We start from the raw sequence: 23,480 nt of genomic DNA on the forward strand, positions 1-23,480 counted from the left end.
TCAACCACAATGATTCTGTGAGCCCCTGATTATGTTTCCAGTTCTGCCAGTAAGTTTTCTGGGAAAGTGAGCAAAGGACAATTTTCTTTATCAAGGGTACATAGCACTAACACTTGTCCCAAGTTTCCATCTGTCAGGATACCTAAAAAGGAGGAACACGTGCTCATATAAACCTTTGTGTCTTGGCTGAAAACCCCTCAAAAAGGGGTTCTAAAAATCATTTTTTACCCTTGAAGCTGGAGAAATTCTCAAAAATAAATAAATAAATGTGATGGTTGAATTTTCCACCCTTTTTCCTAAAGAGACTGAAAATCTGTTCCTCCACCCTGTTCTTCTCTTGGTGTTTCCTTAAAGTCTGACAATTTAGGAGCTCACGTGAAAGGAGCTTTGTGTTCAGAGTGATACAGTACTGGACACCACTGGAGTACTGTGGGGATGGCATTGGGATTAAAAGTCCCTAAAAAATTGATACCCCAAAATTCCATTCCTAGGAATCTCCACATGTCCTGTACAGACTTTTAGTTCCAGTTTCATCAGCACTTTTCTGACTTTGGAGCTGAGGGAGGAACAGCAGGATCAGGACAAGCATCGTGTCCTGGAAAGGACTGAGGACAATGGGACATGCTGCCAGGAGAGGTTGGGAAAACGCCAGCCTTGGAGAGAGACTTGGGAGCTTGACTTTGTGGTTGTTTATTTTATAAAAGGGAAATCAGGGAGAGCAGCAATGCAGGCAGACGGAGCAGACCCAGGAAATATGCCTTCTGCTCTGGGATGAGGAAGGGCTCAGGGATACTCCAGGATCCTGATGACCTTGTACATGCCCAAAAGGCACAGAGCTGGTTAAAGAAAGTTTGGATTCCTGTCATGGAAGGGCTGGGGATAGGTCCAGGGTGCTCTGCAATGCAAATGAAAGCCAGACTTACTCTAAGGTTTGTTTTATCACTGCCACCAGAAGAAACACTCCATCGTTTTATAACCTAAACATACATAAAAGAGAAAACATTCTTTTGTTGTTCCCTTAATCCCTGTTATCTGCTGTTTGCCTTCTCAGGGCGAGCTGAAGATGGGGCCTGAGTTCTTCAGCAGAAAATGGTAGATAAAGGGCTGGAAAAAAAACCTATTTATTTGACTTTGTATTGCTTTGGATGTTTTTTAAACCAATACCCACTCATGACTTGCCAATCCTGCTCTTCACTAACTCCCCCTCTTCTCCTGCATCTGAGGGAAAATTCCCAACTTGAAAAATTCAGTCAATATGCAAAAGCCACCTTCAGAACCTCCTTCAGCAGCTCAAAGCTCTTTGATGCTGACAGTGGCAACTTTAACTCTACACAGATGCATCTCTGAAATGCTAAAACCTTCCCAATCTATAAACCCCTCCCGCAAACAGACCACAGATTAGCTTTTACACTGGATTTAAGCATTTTTTTGGGTTTACAGCTGCATCATACTGAAATAACTGCAAAAAAAAAAACCCAAAACCCCCCTAAAAAACAACACAGAGAGGTGACACTGAGTGAGACACACTGGGATTCTGGGCCAGAGAGATCTGATTTTGATTTGAACCTGCAGATCCACTGCCTCTCACTCGGTTACACTGGACAGCCCATAATGACACTTTGTCACACGCAATAAAAGTAGGATTTGCTGGGGTTACATCCCTGGAGCTCAGCACTGCAATGCTGCGAGGTCAGAACACAGACCAAAGGCTCTGCAGGGCTCTGCTTCCCTCCAAAAAACCCCGAACCTCCTGTGCCATCACCCTCTGAGCTCTGCTCTTGCCTCCAAGGGCGTCCCATCGAAATGAGCCCTGCCAGGGCCACATCTGCCACTTCGCAGGGAGTGTCCCATCCTGGATCTGTCTGAGGCTCAGGGAATCACCGAGGTTGGAAAAGACCTCCAAGACCACTGATCCAACTGATCCAGCACTGCCAAGGCCACCACTACACCGCGTCCCCGGGTGCCGCATCCACACGGTGCTTGAACACTTCCAGGGATGGTGACTCCACCACTTCCCTGCGGCAGCCTCCTCAAATGCTTGGGCCAACCTTTCATGGGAGAAACTTCCAAATATCCAACCTGAACCTCCCCTGGTGCAACGGGAGCTGGTTCATCTCGTTCTCTCACTTTTTACCTGGGAGAGAAGACTGACCCCTACCTGGCTCCAACCTCCTGTCAGAGAGTTTTGGAGAGCAGAAGGACCCCCCTGAACCTCCTTTTCTCCAGGCTGAGTCCCACCAGCCCTCTCAAGTGCTCCTCATCAGACTCCTGCTACAAATCCTTCCTCATCTTTGTTGCTCTTCTCTCCCCAGCCTCACAATGCCTTCCTTGTCATGAGGGGCTTTGATTACAAATCACCAAGAATTGCTATAATTAGCTCACCTTGCCTCGCTCCCAAGTGCAGGAAATTTAATTTCTTACTGTCAGCCTGACTCTGCCACTTGTTTTTTCTCTTCAGCTGGAGCTGTAAGAACTCCTTGCAGCCTTTCAGTCCTTGCCCAGCTGGCTGAGACAAGGTGCTATCAGCCTGCTCTTCCCTATTTTGTTATCTACAACATCAATTATTACAGAGGCTCCTGAGAATTTTTTCCAGTCCCAGATCTCTGCCCCTATGAAAGGCTGATGTTGGAGTCCAGGGCATTCCTTTGGTTGCCCTGGAGGGTCAGGGACCTGGGCAGGGGGGTCTGGGACCCCAGCCCAGAGCTCAGAGAGACACTGGCTTTGATCTCAGTCCATGGAAAAACTTCCTACACTGAGAGAAGGTTTACAGGCCACAAGAATGTGAAAAATAGTAGTTTAGCTTATCACAGAATGAGAAAATAGTAAATTTAGGCTCCTAGCATTGAAGTGAATGGGACAAGATGGAGAATTTGGGGCGTTGTCTCCTTCTCCTTCTCCTTCTCCTTCCCTCACTCCATTGCTGCATTGACGTGGCACAAAGTAGTTAGTGAGGATTGGGTCAAAGTAAAGATGACCTTTTTAGTAATAGTGATAGACATTGGTAAGAAGTAGTAAACAAGAAATACGTAATAATTAGTATAAAAGATAGGGACAACCCAGCTTGGGGGGAGACGTGAGGAATCCACGCAGCTGCGAACATCTTGTCGGACTCCGAGAAAATTGTAAGATAAGAAACAATAAACGAAGTATGCAACCTTGAAGAATCTAAACCTGAGAACTCCGTCTCTTCCTTCGGCTTGGCTCAGAGCTGTGCAGGGGAGCAAAGGACCCTGAAACCACCTGAAAAACGGGGAAAGCCCCCGACAGGCTGAAAGGTCCTTTCAAGGAGTCCCCTTTTCCATGGAACTTTGCTCTTGTCAACGAAAAAAAACACGGATATCACAGGATCACAGAATAGTTTGGGTAAAAAGACTATAAAAATTATTCCATTCCAATCCCCAGACATGAGCAGGGACACATTCCACCATCCCAGGTTGCTCCAAGCCCTGTGCATGCTGGCCTTGGACACTTCCAGGGATGGGGCAGCCACAGCTTCCCTGGGAAACCTGTGCCAGGGTCTCAGCACCCTCACAGGGAGGAATTTTTCCCTAATATCCAATCTGACCCTGCTGTCTTTCAGGTTAAAGCCCTTGCCCCTTGTTGGCTGTCGCAGTCTTGTCACTACATGGCCTTGTCAAAGTCCCTCTCCAGCTCCTGTAGGGCCTGAAAGGCCATGACAAGCTCATCTAGGAGCCTTCTCCCCCCCAGGCTGAACAATCCAATTCTCTCAGCCTTTCCTCATAGCAGAGATGCTCCAGCCCTCGGAGAACCTGCACGGCCTTGTCTGGACTCACTCATGTACACACGCTCATATCACAGGTGATCAGCTGCCACAAATAACCTGCATGTAATGGGCTCTGGTCCCCAAAATGTGCTCCCAGCATCACACCTGGAAACCCACCGCTGTGGCCATCCTAAATATTCCCCCACTGCCACTTTGGCCCCACAAGGGAGGGGAGACGCTTCCCCTCTTTCTGACCTCTCCGCTTTCCACCCAGATTTCCTCATGGTCAACCCAATTTCTACTTCCTCCCTAGGAGTGGATGGATAGGGCACAAAGGAATGACCTGGAGAGGAATGCCAAGAACAGACACAGGGAAGACAACACCACGGACAGACATGGGAACAGACGTCCTCCTCCTGGGCTGCTGTGTGGTGCATGTGTTTTGTTTTTTTTTTTGCAGCATGCATGGTAGAATTGGTAAAACCAATTTCCTGCTGTCTCCCGTATTCCTGCTGGCACCAGAGGGCTTCTGGAAGTGTCTGACTGACCTTGCTGTCCGTTGTTGGAGACTCCTTCTCCTTCTCTGCGTGCTGGAGTTTTCTGTTCAGGTCCTGGAACATGTCTTGGTGACGTTTCCTTGTGTGCATGATTTTCTGGAGCAAACACAAAGGGCCACAGGTCAGCAAACCCCGTTCACCAGGAACACAGCCAGAGTTGCATCATTAAATCCCAGAGAGCTCCATCTCCCTGCAGGTGCCTAAAATACCTTCAGCGTTTACTGAGGACCCACTGCAGCACTGCCTTTGTTTTCAAGGTGAGATGGTGGGAGAAAGTGGAAAATACTGATTTTTGACCTAAAAAAAACCCCCTTAGACTTGCAACAATCAAAGTTTTATGCTGCAGAATTTGAGCTTGACTGTCAGTGTCCTAAGGAGGGTTTGCTGCCCTTCTTTAACTGATACCTGTCCCCGTGCCCAGCCTTTCCTCAGTTTGTCACCTCTGTAAATGTGTTCAGAGCTCACCCAAACACGTAGAATTCGAGGAATTTCATTAGAAACTGTTCCACAATCTCATTTTCTTTTTAATTTGACCTGTCTGCATTTCACGTCTACCTTCCGCTGCCCAGGAGAGGCAGGAAAATTTCTAGAAGGACTTCCCTTTCCATGTATGAGCAGGCTGAATATGGATTTCCTGTGCTCTGGCAAGGGTGAGATAATTGGAGAGGGACGCTCAAAAAGTTTGGGACCAACATTCAGAAAGGGATTTACTCACCTCAAAATCTAATTCTGCGTACCGGGATTTCCGCCTCTGGGTATTCGGGAGAGAAAGAGATGGGTAAAGGTTAGTAAGAGGTTAAAACAGGAAGAGTCCTTCTCCTTTCCCTTTTCCTATACCTTTAACGTGTTTTTTTGGCTCTTCACGATGGGAAGTGCCAAATATTTAGAGTTATTGAATCATTTATGTTTGAAGGGATCTTAAAATCAACCAGTTCCACACTCCTGCCATGGGCATAGACACTTTCCACTATCCCAGGTTGCTCCAAGCCCTGTCCAGCCTGGATCACTGGGGTTTCCTCATCTCCATCATGACTGGAACCATCAAAATGGGAAACAGGGCAGAGGATATAAAGGGAAGAAGATAAGGCAGGCCATGCGCCTGGAATTAAAATGAACAGTCTGACAAATTAGCAACTTTTTTTTTGACTTTGCAGCACCTGTAGGGCTAAAAATCCAGCAATGGAATGTGCTCTGGAAGTTGTGACATCACATTCCAAAATATGATCACATGCCAGTGGTCCCCTGTCACCCTGGTTTTTCTGAGTTTTTAAAAGCCTTTTGATGGTTCATAAAATGGAGTCAGACTTTTTAGCTACTGTACAATATTAGGAGCAGTATCTGCCTTTTCTCACACATGTAACATAAACAAATCCTTTGTTTTTCATTCTCTGTCCTTTGTTTGCATATTTCTAACCTGAAAACAATTGTAACTGACAGTTGGTCTGGCCATTCGGCTGGGAGGTGATAACTCCAGAAGCCAATCTACAGCCAGATGCACAAATGTATAAAAAGTAAGAAAGAAACAGGCAGGGGGGCTCTCGGCCTTAGCTCAGCCTTGGGCTCTCTCGGAGGAACTCTCTGCCCTGCGAAATCTCTCGTCTCCGTGTGGTTGCTTTGCATATCCTGGTCACGCTCCCCCAGGGCAATACGACACTGGCATTGCATCCTGGGCTGCACTTTCCCCAAAGTTCTCCTTTCCAACCCCCTGGCGTGGCCGGATGGAGGGCAGGACACCACCCTGGGCTGGGAACAGCACCGCAATTCCCACGCTCACCTCCAAGGAGCTCATGGAGAGGGTGGAGACGGTCTCGCTCTTGGACACCACACCCGAGTTCCCTGAGTCACCCGTGTCACACATGCTGTTGGGAATCTGTGACTCGTTGGAGATGTTCTGTGGAGCCAGCTGCTGCTGCTGCTGGATCATGGAGGAACCCTGCACCTCGCTGCACGCCACGGTCACCGGCTCCCGTGGGGGGCTCTTGACCACGAAGCCAGGGTCGGTGGCCATGCTAAGGTGGATGAGCCGCGTCTGAGGCATCTGGTCGATGTTGATGCTGTATTTGCTCTCATCTTTGGGCTTGGCCCTCAAGGTGGACGTGTTGGTGGGCAGGATCACGTAGCTGGTGTCCAGGGTCTGCTCTTGCGCCCGCGACAGCTCCGAGTCCAGCTTCTTGAAGATGTCCCCGTCGCAGATGTAGATGGATTTCGGTGGCTGGTTCTTGTCCTTCTTGAGGGTGAGGGAGTGGTTGCTGAACTCGTTCAGGTTGATGGCCCCCAGGTAGTGCGGGGAGCCCTGAAGGTGCATCTTGGAGACGTTGGCTGGAAGACTGTTGAAGTTGGAGGAACTTTTCTGGTGGCTGAGTTTCAGTTTCTCTTCGTCGGGCAGCGACGGGCGCTTCAGGGTCCCCGTGATGGTCGAGGTTCTGCATGTGGTGATGTCTTTGTTCAGCACTGGGGAGACAGAGAAGCGTCCTCAGCACCTCCCCTGGGGTTTCGTTGGCACATCAAGACACCTCCCACTGTCACTCCCTGCCAGCACCTCTCCCAAAGGTGTTTAACATTATTTATAATGGCACAACAGTGTTTAGCATTATTTATAGTTTTAAAATCCAGGATACTGAGGGCAAAATTAGAGCCAGAGAGGAAAAAAACTTTGTTATTTTGGGAAAGTTCCCTCTGATGTGAGTTTTCCAATGCAACCACAGCCAAAACTCCCATCTACGCCAATGTATCGATAACAATACATTGAAAACCAAAGAGATTTTTAGATATTTAGTACATCTAGTATGCATGTATACATAAATTCTCTACATTATTAGCCTGTGGAGTAGAATGCTTTAAAATAAAAGGTTGCTTTCGTGTAACAAAATTATTTTGATTCAGGAAATAGCTGAAATATGGCATTATCAATGATTCATACAGCTACAGAATCATCAAATGGCCTGGGCTCAAAGAGAACTTAAAAGATCATCGAGTTCCAGCCCCCTTCAAATTTAAATTTTTGTATTAACTCACTAAAATACTTCAGGTTGCTCTCTTAGGTTGCTTATATCACAGGTGATCAGCTGTCACAAATAATCTACATTTATAGGTTAATATATTGGTATTTTGAAACACATCATATTTTGTTATGAATTTCAAGCTGCTCTCCAAAAAATCTTACATCCCAGTAATCACGGTAAGCCTTGGTGAGAGCTCATTATTTAGCAATTTTTGATTTCCCTTCAGGAAAGCAAGTGGTGACAGGAATATTTCTTAAAAAGAAAGGAAAACTTTAAACTGAGGAGGAAGTGAACACTGCCATAAAGGACATTTGGACACTCACTCCCATATAACACTGTCCACAAAAAAAAAAAAAAAAAAAAAAAAAAAAAAAAAAAAAATTTTCTCCCTTTTCCAGACATAATAATCTATTGCTCAGCTGATTTCAGGCTGCAACAAAGATCTCAGGAAAATAACTACATCAATCTTGATGCCTCTATTGGGTGAAAAAATCAGAAAATCGTGGAAATCAGACCATGGGGCAGGGACAAAGTGTTGTGGGCTACTTACCTGGGATTTCAGCACAGGAAAAGAGAAAGAAAAGCATGTTCCCCTTTCACCCATCTCAGGAGGAAATAAAAGGAGGTAAATGGATCTTTTTTAGGACCAGGGAAAAGGATTTTGGGGGGGGGAGCTGACATTATTCAGCTGCTCCATGGGGGCAGAGGTGGGACGTGGGCATCCCAGGGCACTGAGGACACACTGATTTTACAACCAGCTCCGAGTGGGAGTGAGGGAAGATCAAAGCTCCCCTCCCCAAGAGTACCAAGCAGGCAAGGCAGGATGAGCAGGGCACCAAGGAGAATAACAAGAGCTTGTAAAAAGCTTTTAAAGCTAAAAACTCCGGCAGCCACAATCTCTGGGATAAATCTGAACAAGTCAAACCCTTCCCTTGGGAGTCCCAGCAAGGTTTATTGATCCGGGCTCTTCTCCACGCTCCCATCAGCTGTAGAAAATAGGTTTGGAGAGGTTTCCACTTGGAAATCTCCAAGCATGGAGAGGAGTGAGCCTTCATCACCAAGCCCTGGAGCAAATCCTACCAGGGGATCAACATGAGGGGGTTACGAGTGGTCCCAGCCCCATCTCAAGAAGGGAGATGGTGCCTCCAGGAGAAATGATGGCCAGAAATCACTGGACAGGTTCCTGGTTTTCATTATTGGATAAGCAGAGTGCGTGGGATGATGCACCACTCCAAAAGGTCTCTGAAATGAGGTTTGTTATTAACTGCTTATCTTGGCACAATCTAATAGTGCCTTATGAGAGGAGGAGAATCTCCAGGCAGACAAACTGAAGAGCTGGATGCTGGCAAAGGAGGGGAAGATTAGGCTCTTGGCAAGATGCTGATCCTCCAAGGCTCCTGCCTTGAAATCACCTGAAACAAATCAGCTCCTTCCCTTACTCTGGGAAACTCGATTTGGGATTAAGAGGTGTGGTGGCAGATCCAGAAAGGCTCCTGCAGAGGAGGAATCTGCAGTGGTTTACAGCTGACTCTGTGCCTGGGGAGTGCTCCCTGAGCATCCCCTCGACTCAGACATGGCCCCACACACACGTTCTTCACACGTGATTTTTTTGGGACTGAGATATTTGGTGTCAAAAGAGAAGGAGGGAGACAAATGAGAAGAGACTGACAGCTAGAAATTAGATTAGAGTGTGAGACAGAAAAACAGAAAGAAAAAAAAAAATGGACAGGCTCTGAAAGAGATAAATGGACAGAAAGAGACCATGAAATAAGATATCACAGGGGTAAGTGAGATAAATATACTGTGACTGTGATAAGCACAGGGAGAGGGAGTGAGGCAGAGAGAAGGACAGGAAAAGATAAATAAGATATAGATAGATATTAGACAGATAAATGATAGTGACAGTGACAGACAATACACAGAAACACTGTGACAGGGACAAATGTTGACAGATAGAAATACATAAATAACAGGTACAGCAAGACAGACAGCTGAGGACAGAGATAAATAAGTGATTGCGAGACAGAACGAAAGAGATGAATTATAGATAAATACATCAGAAGCAGATAAATAAATGATAGATGGGATAAAGAAAAAGATAAATGGAGAGGACAGGTAGATGTTTATAGAAAGAGAGAGAGGAGGGGAGAAAGAAAAAAGGCAGGGCAGGGAAAGAAGGAGAGAAAGAGAGAAGGAAAGAAGACAAGAAAAAAAGAAAGAAGGAAGGCAAGAAAGAAAGATTAACTAAAAAAATAAAAGACAACCAAAAAAAACAGAGAGAGAAGCTTTGCCATAGTGGTAACTGAACACAGAGTGTGCTGTCCTCAGTTTGGGAAGATCCTGGTTTGGAAGATATGAATTATGTAATTTCCAAGCAAGCTGGTATTTCTCTTGCTTGGCAGAGGGGAGAAGTCTGGGAGGGCAAATGAAAGCTTCAGTATCTACAAGAGGTAAGAAAAATAACCTCAGCCAAAAGGTCAGGCATGCCAGGACCAGGAGAGGACGAGACCTGCAGAGAGGAACAGGCAGCCAGGGAGAATCCAGGCAGCACAGACACTCCTGGGATTGTTGGGAAAAGAGGCTGTCAACGCATGCACATCCTCCGCACCCTAAGGAACCCGTGTGATGAACACACAGCAGAAAGGAGCAGGCAGAGGAGGAGAGATCCAACCACCTCCAGGGGCACAGAAGAGCCTGGAGCCAGGTGGAGTGGTGGGAAGGCTCTCCAGACTCCAGACTCTCTACAAAGACATCCTTCGTGAGCACAGAGCTGCCTGAGTCCCTTGGGCCAAAGAAGTTCGCAGTAGGAAGAGATGGATCCCATCTCTTCTTCCTTGATGCCCTTCTCTGCCACCGTGTTACATGGCAAAAAAGAAAAGAGGCAAGGCTTGACCTCAGTTAAAAGGCCAAAAGAGCTACAGGAAAACAGGAAAAGCAAAGGGGGAATTCGGGGTGTTGCTTTCTTTTGGTCAGGGTTGAAAGGAATGGAAAGGCAACCCCCGTGAGGACATGCAAGGCACCAAGACACACACAAAGGAAACAGAAAGGGAAAAAATAAAAAAAAAATGGCCTAGTTCAATCCCCAAACCAGGTCACTTGCTGATTCTCACCTGTGATGTGCTCACCTGATCTACAAGCCATGTCCACGTCCTTCTCGAAGTCGGTCTGAAAGACAGAGAACACAGAGGATGTGGTCAAAAGGGGGTGGTGAAGGACAGGAAAACCTGGAAAACGCAAAGCCCCCACTTTAATCAGTGAGGTGGGCACAGCCTTCACCAGGAGAGGGGAGCGGAGAGGTTTTGCTTGGATTTTCAAACATGGAAAACACACCATGTTCTTCCACCTGTTGGCTTTTGAATGTTATCACTGATAAAGCTGGAACATCGCTTTTCAACTGCTCATCCATTCACTGATTCCTGGGCTGCAGATTAAAATATCTTGCTGGAACACATTTATGCACACTCCTTAAAAAAAAAAAACAGGGAACAGGTTCCTGGCCCAAACTATTTTGGATGTATCACTCCACATATAATTGTAAGTGGACTCCCCACTCTTTATTAAAGAGATCTGGGGATCCTGCTGGGAATGCTCCACCCCCACTGGGCTTTCTTGTGATCTGTCACCAAGTCACATGAAGCAGGAACAAGTCTCTGCTTCTGAAACTCTTAACATACAAAATCAATGGCTCCCGCAGGCACAAAGGCTGAATAACTGTTTCAAGTGGTCTGCGCAGCCAAAGGGAGCTCCTTTCTTCTCCCGGGAGGAGTTAATCCTTTTTCTGAAGCTTTGAGCAGATAACATTTCAAAGAACTGGATAAACTGAGTCACAGCAGGCCCTGAGCTTTCATGGAATATTGGGGAAGATGCGGACTGGCAAAAGGTAGAAGAGTTCACTGATTATTTCTGGTATCATTTCAGAAAGTCACTTAACGTAATTGTATTAATGTGCTGAAATGAAATCCATCCGAATACTGAGAAGAATGTGGGAAAAATCCCCATCCCCCTGGGATACACTTAAATATTAACAGGTTGAGAGCCAAGAGCCTTTAACTATTTCAGCCTTCCTGATATCAATTTCCCAGTAAATTCTTTGGGATATCAAACAGATCTGAAAAGAACAGAAGAGAAATACGACTGAACTAACATTCGAATGGGCAAATGGGATGACACAGAAAAATATAATCTCATTTTCATGATAGGAGTTCCAGAAAGATGCAGCTGAACAGGCTGCACTAGTTCTGCTGACGAATAAATGAAAGACAGGCTTATATTTAATACCAGTCAACAAGATTTTGTGGGGAAAACAGTTCTGCTCAGCTAATCCCCTTTTCACCAGTTGGGCAGATGTGGAGATAAACGGAAAAGGTAACAGCAAAAATGCCATCCTGCGAAAGCTTTTGATTTCTTTGGTGGTTTTACAACGAAATAACATTGTACCCCGCTAAAAATACCAGTGAGGAGTCATCACTCACAGCCAGATTCCACAGCCTTTTTCTGCTGGAGTGTGAGGAAAAGTGATTGTAAGCTCCCTGCTCCTCCACACACCTATCAGCAGCGCAGGAGTAAATGCAGCATTGCTAAAAAAAACGCAGCTGACACAGAATTCTGACAATGAATGGAAATGTGGAGTTGTACAGAGATGCAAAACCCTGAACCTCGGGAGGGTGACAACCGACCAAAAAATACAGGATCCACTTTTTTTATTCAGGATGCTGAGAATCTGGAGGGGGTTACGTAAATAATTTGAAGGCACGTGATTTACAGAGGGAGAATAAAAAAGCTCTGGGTGTTAACTTATGGAAAAGAAGATTGAGACTGGGTGTGATTATAGTGTCTATTACTGAAGAAGCCAAAGCACCAAGCATGCATGGGGTCCTCTAATTACCCACAATTAGGCAGAGCGAGAACCTGTCTGAAAACGAGAATACTCCGCATTTAAATGAGAAATGAGATGCCCGCTTTTAGCAAACACCACCGAGGTGTGGGGGAATTAAACCTCTGCTGATGCCCTGACTCCAAGATTGTGCTGTTTGAAATGAGGCCTCGCACCCAGGCGATGAAAACTCCTCAGCACGGGAGTGACTGGAAAAAGACATCACTGGGTTGTGCTGTAGCTCTAATATTAAGCAGGAGCTTTTGGAAGTTGCTCAGATCCTCTGGTTCTCCTGATATCTTTATCATAACCTCTGAAATTAAATGTTTATTGCATGAACTACATCGCAACAGTGGAGCAGATGTAGGGCGAAGCCCCACAGCTTATTCCTTTAGTGTTTGCAAAGGACTTACACAACAGGACCACAATTTACAGAGCTTAAACTATTCCCAGTGAAGCAAAGCTTGCTTTTAAGAGAAAAAAAATCCTTCTGAGACAGCATTTTTATGATAATAACCCAATAGACTGCGATTAAAACAGTACTAAACTACTACTTCCTAGCTCCAGCCAGGACAAGGCAGCTCAATGGGGATAAAAAGGTCTGGAAGACATGGGAGGTGTATTTTGGTTCTGTATTTTCCTGGGAAAGAAGGATCTCACCAAGATGGCCTGCAAAACCCGGTGTGCAAGTCTGAGAACATTAAAATTACAACGCGACACCCCAGATTTGTGTGAGAAAGTCCATTTTAAGTGCTGTGTTTGGTTTGCTCAAGAAAATGTTTAAAGGGAATGAGAAGGGTGAATTCAGGATCTGATGGCAGAGCCCTCTGCTTATCAGTTATGAGTCAAAAACTCCCAAAAACTCCCTACCAAAGGGGAAGTGGGAGATTTCCATACCATCAGCTGTGCGTGTCCGTTCTGAAATGACCCCCCTGAGTCTCCATTCCCTTCCTCCTGACGATCCACAACCCGGCACTTCACAGCATCCTGGACCTGCAGGAACAGATGGGCAAAGGTCGGAGTCAGACTGACCAAACCACGTTAAAATCTGCTGAAATCCGAAATAAAAATATATAATAAAAATATCATATATAAATAAAAATACAGAATAAAAATAGCCCATGTTAGATGAAAAGGACATGGACCCTGCTTTAGCAGCACCCAGGCATTTCTTTCACATGGTTTATGTGTTACATATTTCACACACTGAAGAGCAACTCAGAGGTTTTCCAACAATCCTGGGTCACTGCCCAGGTCGCCTCTATTCCCTTGATTTATACAGTCAGGAATAAAAATGTCCTTTATTTTGCAGCTTGCAGTATGTTTACAGCGAATGCTCCCGCATTAATAATTGTATTGGTGTCTGCAAAGTCTGATTACAGTCCTGTAATATAAATCTGATCCCAAACTCACTGAAATAATTGGAAAAAAAATAACAAAAAGTCCCGGTGACTGCAATGGGAGTTAAATGCAGACTCATATTCATAATGCAGTTAGTGGAAGGAGTCTCAGCCAAGCCAGTGGTGTAATTCCATTGATTTCATTGGCCTGACATAAGAAATTAATCTGTTTTACTTAATTTAAAGGAACTGTAAGAAGATAAAATGAATATTGAAAAAAAAAAGCCCCTTCCTGCCTCAGTTATTAACAGTCTCTCTACTCCGTAAGATGAAAAGAATAAAAGAAACATAAAAGATTCGTCTTTTTCTTCCCTGATGTAATTCACCATTTTAAAACTCCACAGGGAGGCTGAAGAGAATCTCCTCAATTTCCTTGCCTGGTTATTGCTGGTTGCACTTCCTGGCTGGAACATCAAGGTGTTAAAGCCAGCACAGATTTCATCCTTCCAATCTCAGCGCATCTTGCCTCTCTTGAAATCACGCACACGACTTCTCCAATGTGGCATTTTTGGAGGCGGGGTGCGAACATTCCGGAAATGTGGATTTTGGTGGCAAACAAGCAAAGCCTGACACGTTAATCCCATCTCAGGCCGCCCACCAAACTCCACCCTGATCCAACCCCTGACCAAAAACATCACGGTCATTTTTGCGGTCATCACCTCCCCAATACAGAAATTTGCAGGGTTAGAGAAGTTAGCAGGCTGGCTGGGCACTTTCCCAGATGATTTTTATGGGAAATAATGTTAATTATGTAACAGGTAACGACTCCTCCCTCTCACCTCCCGCCTGAGGATGCAGTGGACCATGACGATGACAAATCCCTCCAAGGAGTCGAAGACGGCAAAAAGGATCTGGAAGAGCGCTGAGCGCCGGTCGGTGATGGCCAGGACTGCAGACATCCAAGTGAGAGCCAGCAGGGGCAGGACCACGCAGGAGCTCCAGAGGGACGCCCTGTCAAGGGAGAGGGAAAGAGAGCTCAGCTCCACCTCACCTGGTTCCAGGCAGGGCTCTAATCCAGCCTCCCGATCCCACCGGGCTGCAGAGGATTTCTCCAGCCAACATCTCCGCGTGGGAGACCTTTGCTGAGCCCCTCTCCCCCAAGGGAAGCAGGAAGAGGCTTTGCACACTCACGCGACCCAAACAGGGGGGACAACTTCCCAACGGTGCAGCCATGCATAAAACTGGAGGTGGGGAGGAAGGACGCGGATCCCTCCCTCCCCCTTCCACGCCCTTCCCGCTCTGCCCCTAACCCACCAGCGGGGCTTTTCCCAAGGGAAGGAGACAAAATACAATCACTGCAAGGTTGCCAAGGGGAGGGAACAGTTGCAGCAAAGACTGGTCTGTCACGATGGCTGTCGGCACTCGGGTCACAGACACTTGGACTTCCACAGCACATGGAAGACACCAACACTGGGACGTGTCACGCTTTCGAGTGGCTCAAACGGACAGGCAGAGAGCTGATGTGCAGACTGAAATATCTGTATTTCTCCTTTAACCTACAGCTGATGACCCCCACAACTCTGAGGACTAAAACCTGACCCTCATCTCCCAGTGGCCAGAAAATTTTCAGCTTTCTTGTGCAATCTCCCCAGCTGATGCTTTAGGAAAATAAAAAGCTTTTTGTTCCACGTTTGACAGTTCTTGTAAACTTATTCCTGTGTGGACATTAACTTGAGATTCAAGCCACATCTCCACTCACAAGACAGAAAACTGGACAAAATAAGTTTTCTGTGCTGTTGCCCCAGGAATCTCTACTTCAGCTGTGAATGATGGCTCTGCAAATGGGAAAGCAGCTCTTTTCCCAAGGAGTCTTTAGACATCCATCTCTCCAACCAAAAAAAAAGTCGCAAACAACTTTAACAGCTGACTAGGGAGATTTTAAGCTGTCACTCTCATCCCATCTATTTGGATCAAGAATATGAGGAGAATTTCTCTGTGGGCTTTTACCTAACAAACCAGAGAAGGCCTCGAGTAACAAGCGGAGCTACAAGAAAACCTCCAAGTACGAACAAATACAGGCAAGACAAGAAATTACAGGACAGGTACCATGAAACACGTTTTGCAGTACTTACATGGGACTTGCTCACCACTTCCTGATCTATGACCATAGGTTTAATGTTTACTTGCTGGTTACCCCACAGACCTCAGTGAGAGTTTTACCTGAACAAAGCTGGAGCTTGGATACAGGTTTGGACATCAGGATAGAATGCCCTGGCTTCATTAAGGGTTTTTCAAGGATTGTTACAGCAGTTCTGCAGTGGCCACACGCTGAAGTGACAGTTTATTTTTATAGTCAGAATGACACCCTGTTTGCAAATATTCCTACAGCCTGTTCACACTCGGAGCTGCTCCTTCATGGTATTATTAAGGAATTTAATTTACCTAAGGGAGCAGGGAAACAGAATTATTTTTCTTTTTAATTAGAACAAGCATTATGAGACCTCTGCATTAGGTAAAGGCCATGACATAATCTGATACCTTGCAATTTTAATCTTGGATGGGAAATGCTGTTCTTTAACACCCAATATGAACTATGACTTCAAAAGTATTATTAAAAAAAAACAAACCTAAAACCAGCAGACAGCCCTCAACCAAAAAACTCCTAAAGGGAAATTACTTATTCCAATTCTCTGAAATCTGCCTCATTACACTGAAATCTCTCTTTGCAGTCATTTGTGGTTGTACCTTTATAAATCTGGCTAAGTAGCAAGTGCGTGGAAGACAAAATCAGAGAGGCAGAAAAGCTGAATGCAAAGATAAGGTTTGGTTGATAAGGAACCTCTCTAGATGTGTCCTCCATGCAAGCATCAGCCAACACAATATGGCTGAGTAGATTCCAGCAGCAAGGGGAAACCATAAAATTCAATAAAAGCTGCCGGTAAAAGGTCTGTAAGAGACAACTCTGCTTCCTGGAATTATCTGGTCTTCCAGAACATTCCTGGTACACTTATTCTGTGGATGTTACTGCCACCAACACGCAACGGGAAACCTGGCAATGGATCTGACCCAGGTCTGAGCCAAGCATCTAAATCTGGGTGGGTTTTCCATTCCTGAAAAGAATCTCATAATGACAGTGATCTGGACCTGGATCCAAGACCTGGATGTGGATTTGGGGTTGTAAGAGATGCTGCTGGGAAGGTAAATGATATGTAAATTAAGTTTATCTTCAGCAAATGGTCAGATTTGAATCCACTGGCTTCAAAACCTGCTTTAAGAATGAACTGTTCAAGTCAATTTCCTCTGCCCTTCCAACCAGATGATGAAAACATCATCTGCCCTCCCAGCTCAGCTGATAATGACATTTTCAGCTGGATCAAATCAGGATTTTCCCCAAGTTGTGCTGACTTACACCAGCTCAGAGTTCTGCTCTCTTTGTGATTCACCTTCCAGATGCCTTCTCAAAAGCATTTATCCCTTACGAAATTGATGGAAATTCCACTTGCTACTTAAATGCATAATCTTTATTCTCAGGCAGCAGGTGGCAACAGGTCACAGGAAATGGAACTCACTCTAATTTCACTTGCAGGGCTCTGCTTAGGTTTTTGAAATATTAAACTCCAAATTAAAGGCTCCATTAACGAAATCTGGTACAGACTGAAATTTCAGGTGAAAACTCACGGGAAGACAAGTGAGTTTTCTGTGACACTGCCCTTAATTCTACTTGCTGTGAGCTGAATCCATAGCAGGACTCACTTCCACCACCTTCCCACTCGTCCCTTTTTTTTAGGAGGCACAGTGGATCCTTAAAAGATCCCAGAATTACTTATAGCACCTAAGAAATATCACATTAGGGTGCTTATCACGAGATGTGATATGTTCAATTGCTATATAGTGACATTGTGACCACCGAATGGCTTTTCATGGATTAGCCATGATCAATAAATCCATGATTTTTATTGCTTGGGACAAAGGAATTAGTTGGGAGATCCCCTCATTTATCCCATTTATGACAGCCCTCAGGACAAGTGACACCAGCATCCCATCTGAGGCTGGAAAAGACCTCTAAGACTGAGTCCAAATCTTTTCCCAGCACTGCAAAACCCAGCACTAAACCATGTCCTCAAGTGCCATGTTTACGCAGCTTTTAAATCCTTCCAGGGATGGAGACTCCACCACTTCCCTGGACAGCCTGTGCCAATGCTTGATCACCCTCTCAGTGAAGAAATTTTCCCCAGTCTCCAACCTGAACCTCTCCTGGTGCTACCTGAGGCCATTCCCTTTCATTCTGTCGCTTGATTGGAGAAGAGACCAACCCCAACCGGGCTCCAGGGAGTGATAAGATCCTCCCAATCCTCCTTTTCTCCGGGATAAACCACCCCAGCTCCCTCAGCCACTCCTAATGCGCTCTAAAACTTGGGATCTACCATGGAAAATGCTCAGCCTTATGAAAGCACACACCAGACCCTGCTCTGGCAGCAAGGATTTGGCCAAAACGACAAAATCTATCTGTGGTTCTGTCCTTTATGTAGCTGGAAGCATGGAGAGTCTTTGTCTTTGCAAAAGAAGCGGAACAAATGGATTGCACTTAGAGGAAAGCAATGGAAAGAGCAAAAAGAATGGGTTTGGAGATAAAGATCTGCATGAAGAAAGATGAAGAGTCCTGCACCCTGAGAAAAGGCAAGTGCAGGGGGACACACAGGACATGCCAATAAAGATGTAAAGGGCCATTAGAAAGGGCAAAGTGATCAATTCTTTTCATTACTCAACCCTGACACTGCAGCAGCAACTTAAGTTAAAGAGGCAGCAGAAGGAAAAAAAAAATCACTTCATAATTCAAAAGCAGCTCCTGGAGAGGAGCTCTGAAAAGGGAATTGGTTGCTGGACTCAGCACATAATGGATGGCTCCTTACACACCAGTGGTTCTGCTGCAGGAAAATCACAGTACGGGGATGTGCTTTATTTATTCTCTCTTGCTTCTCTGCTCCTTGGACTTGTACTCACGGAATTACAGAATCATGGAATGGCTTGGGCTGGCAGGGACCTTAAAAATCATCTAATTCCACCCCACTGCCATGGGCAGGGACAATTTTCACTAGACCAGGCTGCTCACGGCTCCATCCCACAGCGCCTCGAACACATTTATTAAACACTCAAAAACTGTTCCTCCCAAAAGCAAGAGTGTTGTCCCAATTTTAGGGGCACTTTCAGAACAAATCCCTGTAACCCAGAGCCCATATAACCAGGATAGGAAACCCCTGAACAGGGGAGGGGAAACTCTGCTCGCTCTTCCCATGCACAGGCAAAAAAGAAACACCTGCTGTGATTTCTGTTTTCCCCTAAAAGATGATTCTACTCCAAGTAGCTGCAATATAAATAATAAAATTAGGGGAACAGGAAATCAAATGCCTCTAAATTGCCCTGAGCAACCCGGTCTGGTGGAAAGTGTTCATAGTGAGAGGTTTGGAATGAGATGAACTCGAGGGCTCCTCCCAACCCAAACCATTCTGTGAGGATTTTATGACACATGAGACTGGCAGGCGATGAGGCAGCTGTGACCAGACTGCTTCATTATTCACCTTTAACTGAGGAGGGTGTTCTCTGAGAGTCCACTGAGGACTTGCAGGATCCAGGTATTATCCCCAGGTAAGGACAGGATTTCAAATTCCTTGAACCATGAGGACAACACACTTCCTAGACCAGCCATGCATGGAAGCACTGACAAACATGAATCCTAGAATTACAATACAAGTAGAAAATTTGACATCCAAGACTCCCTAAAAGGATATTGAGCCAAGGAAAAGGGCAAAATGCTAAGATGGGAGATTTGACATGTGAATGCCTAGGGATTTAAGAGGAATGATGACAAAGGTCACAAGGAACCCCTGATATTGGGTGAGGTGCCTGGAAAAATACACTGTGCCAGGGTTTTAGTCTTGGACCAATCTCTTCCCACTGGTCAGAGCCTGAGAGCCCAGGTTTCCAATGAGTTGCCTGGCATGACTTCATAAAATCATGGAATGGTTTGGGTTGGAAGGGACCTTAAAGATCATTTAGTTTTAACCCCCTGCCATGGGCAGGACACCTTCTACTAGACCAGGTTGCTCAGAGCTCTGTCCAGCCTGGCCTTGGACACTTTCAGGGATTGGACATCAACTTCCATCTGTCCATCCACCCATCCCTCAGCACTCCCTGGCATCTGCAGTGGATTCCCTCATTCACAGCAAGTCCCAAGAAAAGCCAAGCCCTTGAGACACGTTTTCCATCTCAGATAAAATTATTTCCACAGGTAGCAAAGACAAATTAATTTCAAGGTAACATTTTGCAGGCTGAGGGTGCCCTACAGGCAGCAATAAACAGGAGGAAATGTGGGAACAGAGGCCTTCCAATAGCAAAACCTGCCCAGGATCTTCCTCAGCACAGCCTAAAGGGAAGGATTTATTTAACCCACAGCTGTCAAGTCCAGCTAACCCCTAACAGGTCACAGACATCCAAAGATCTCCATTTATAATTCCCCAGGTCAAGAAATCGCACAATGTCAAGTATCTATTTTTCCACTTCTGTCACTTTTCTCTCCCATCAGTTCACACTGTTTTCCTTCCTTTACACATCCCCTTCTCTGACCACAGATCTCACCACAAAGATTTCCAAAAGCCAAAAGAAAAATGGTCTAAAGGATCTATTTCTCACTCCATGCTATCCCAGAAATAAACTTGTGGAAGCTATGGGAGCAACCCCAGCAGGAACCAGGCAGGAACACCCTGGATGTGCTCTGCACTAAAAAAATCATGGCTCACTCCAGGTCAGGAGCCAGGAGAAGAGCGGCAATGGCACGAAGCATAATCAGAGTTTTGCCTTAACTGGCAACCTCATTTACAAGAAATTTGGAGGAGGAAAACCAGGAGCAGTTCAGCTGTAGGATGACGGGGATCACAGGGGGAAGGGAGTGAACTTATTTGTGTATTCCTCAGTGCTCCCTTTGCAAGGATAAGAGACAGGACACCTGAGGACAAACAACAAAATTGATACTGGACACTGTCATCTGAAGTACCCAGTCTGCTGGGAAACAAAACGCTAAAAAATCATCTTGCAAGAGCCCTCCAATTTCCATCAATCCACTTAAATTAGAGAAGCAGGATGAATAGGAGATCTGGCTTTCATATCCCTTTTTCTCCTGATTTTGAGATGAATCAGAATTTGTGATTTATTGCAGACTAACCTCAGACATATTGGAGAGAGACTTGAGACTGTTTAACTTTTAAAATTAATTTACTATGAACAGAAAGCCTCTCCTGTTTAAGAGTCTAATTTATTAATAGTAAATCTTCTGCTGGTTTAACATCGCTCTGCAGTTACAGGAATCAAAAGTGAGAGAGCTGCTCGTTCCAGACTTGTGGTACACGTGTCTGGACTGGTTCCATCTCACCATCTCAGCTGGGCACTGCTGCAAAAGGTGAGTAAACTACCTTAACAATGAAAAATAAATCAGGTTTTCTTCAGTTCTTCATTTCCCTGAGAAAACCGCAGAATCATAAAACGGTTTGGGTCAGAAGGGGCCTTAAAGAACATCTCATTCCAACCCCCTGCCATGAGCAGGGACACCTTCCAGGTGCTGTGGAGTTGATTTTCTTTTATCTTTCTGCATTTTGAGGTCTGGCACTCGGCTGCCTCTTTTAGTTTAGATTAATTAAAGGTATGAATTTTCAAACTGCAAACGATGTGAGACTGTTTCCCTCACACGTTTTGCATGTACTAATTTAGACATCAAAACCAAAGTGTAGCATCACTTGGATGTGAAACAGATAATAAAATTTCCAAAAGGGAAGGAAGAAAGACAAACCTCCCCTCATTGCTCTCCCTCCAACCTTAACCTTTGGGAAAAAAGCCAACCACATAAATAGCAACAATTTCTCCAGCAGAACAAAGCCCTGGCATTATTTTTTTCTTTTTTCATTCTTTTTTTTAATAGGCTAACTCCAGCAGCATATAGGAAGAGATTTAACAGCACTTGACTTTTGTAACTCAGAGCTATGAAACGTTTTAATATTCTGAGAATTAATTCCAAGTGCTTTCAGGGACCCAAAAGAGGCAGTCAACACTTATCAAATCAGACCTGCAGGCCTGCGAGGTATTAAACTTAACTTCAGCATTTCATAAGAGGAGGAAAAAAACCCACTTAGAAGTGATTCACCAACTCACTGAAACCACACTCAGTGCTCTGCAGCCTCTGGAAGAAAACACTCAAGCAGGTGCTCAAGCGGTTGACAAAGCTGGATTTTGGAGCCCCTGTCTACCACCAGAATTACTGGGAACCACAGCTTTAAGTCTGGAACTCCAAGAACGGGGCATTACACAAATTAAACATGGTTTGCGACCAGTGCAGAGTCCCTTTGTCTTCCATGGGCTGCTCACATGCTTAAATCTTAAATCTAGGCATGTCAAAAAGCGCTTTTCAGGATCCAGCCCATCAGCTCCAGGGGTGTTGCAGGAGCCCTGCTCTACATCATGGCCCACAGAATGAGGTCGGGGGGAGCTGGGGGATGTCGGGGAGGTGGGCAGGGACATGGGGAGAGAAAACAAACAGGCTGGTGAGTGCAGGGAAATGGAAGAGGGAAATAAAAAAAAGGAACTGAAAAGCGAAAATCGAAACGAAAAGAGAAAAAAACCAAAAAAAAGGGGGGAAAAAAAGAAAGTGGAAAGAAAGAAAGAAAGAAAGAAAGAAAGAAAGAAAGAAAGAAAGAAAGAAAGAAAGAAAGAAAAGAAGTTGAAATTAGAGGAACTAACATGGCGTTACTGGTGGCTGTGGCCGAAACTTCAGCAGAAGAAACTACTCCACACTTGGAACATTTGAGCGTCATGCCGTAAAGGGGCACTGCCATCTGACTGCAATTAAAACCAAAAGACTGAAACAAAACAAAACACTTCGCTCATGAGCACAAACGTCGAAAGGAAAGGGAAAGAGAAGCCAAAAAGAAGGGAAGGAGAAAAGGGAACCAACCAACCATACCCAGCTCGGGAAGAGAAATGAAAGACAGGCAGGAATTAAAACTCTCTCATCTGTACCACTCCAGATGCGGGGAACGGGGGGGAAATGGACAACTCAGAGACTTGGTGCTGCTGGAGAGGGTGGAACTGTGTTGGTGAAACTCTTGCCAGATTCAGGGTGTCTCTCTCTGGCACCCACAGAAGAGAAACCAGTACTGCTCTCCCAGTCTCCACCTCCTTCTTTTCATTTGGGTTTTTTGTTTTGTTTTGTTGGGTGCTGCCTTTTTTTTTTTTTTTTTTTTTTTTTAATTGCTCTTTTTCCTCCTGGCCTTTTTGCTCCAAAATGAAAAAAGGTGGCAGGGTTGTGCAGTAGAAGGCAAGAAGTAGGGCTGTGGGGGCTGTGCCTGCTTATCTTCTAAAAGCAATGCATGGGCTAAGTCACTTATTTTCTCTGACTGGGAGCTGGTGAGACCAGGACAGAGCCCACTCTTCGGTTGCTTCATCCCTGATGAAGGACAGGACTCTTTAATGCCCTGAAGTTAATCCTGAACTTTGGTGTTTCCTCAGACCCCCCAACCTGCCCTGAAAGGAACCCAGCTGCCTGACTGCTCCTGAGACATTCCTTCTCTCAGATCCTGTTCTGGAGCCGGTAACATCTTCGGGATGAACCCTGAGAATTATTCCCACCTGCTGCTCCCACCTTTTCTGGATGGGACCAACCACAGGAACAGCCCACTGAGGGCTGCTGGTATGAGGGGAACTGCTAAGGCACGTCCTTGGGATTTTTAGCAGCTGATGTGAGGGAAGCCCCCCCATTCAGCTCTTCTTCAGGAGCACAGAAGGCACATCAGCTTGGCACTGGCCCCGTTTCTTCCCAGAATTTACTGGTTGTGTGCTCTCCCTGGTCTGCACAGATCCACACTCAGGTCAGATCTGGCCTGGAGAACGGGAAGGAGTCTGCAAAACATCCCCCAGACCTTCCTGCTGTGCCTGGCATCGGGG

The 23,480-nt window shown here is 45.5% G+C and overlaps 1 protein-coding gene across 4 annotated transcripts in view; it reads right to left on the minus strand.

Moving 5' to 3' along the window:
• LOC120759082 (adhesion G protein-coupled receptor B1-like) overlaps positions 1 to 23,480 on the minus strand; it is an 87,926-nt gene that overhangs the window by 11,493 nt on the left and 52,953 nt on the right. Inside the window, exons 8-14 of one of the 4 annotated variants that reach the window (XM_040077987.2) lie at positions 22,278 to 22,376; positions 14,336 to 14,507; positions 13,054 to 13,149; positions 10,394 to 10,448; positions 6,056 to 6,732; positions 4,997 to 5,032; positions 4,273 to 4,377 (exon numbers count right to left, since the gene is read on the minus strand). In XM_040077987.2, the coding sequence (XP_039933921.1) occupies positions 4,273 to 4,377; positions 4,997 to 5,032; positions 6,056 to 6,732; positions 10,394 to 10,448; positions 13,054 to 13,149; positions 14,336 to 14,507; positions 22,278 to 22,376 (1,240 nt within the window). The remainder of the gene's footprint in view (positions 1 to 4,272; positions 4,378 to 4,996; positions 5,033 to 6,055; positions 6,733 to 10,393; positions 10,449 to 13,053; positions 13,150 to 14,335; positions 14,508 to 22,277; positions 22,377 to 23,480) is intronic. The other 3 variants (XM_040077998.2, XM_040078019.2, XM_040078008.2) reach the window with 3 other exon arrangements.

The sequence above is a fragment of the Hirundo rustica genome, chromosome 1 (assembly GCF_015227805.2).
Source record: "Hirundo rustica isolate bHirRus1 chromosome 1, bHirRus1.pri.v3, whole genome shotgun sequence".
Classification (NCBI taxonomy): Eukaryota; Metazoa; Chordata; class Aves; order Passeriformes; family Hirundinidae; genus Hirundo; species Hirundo rustica.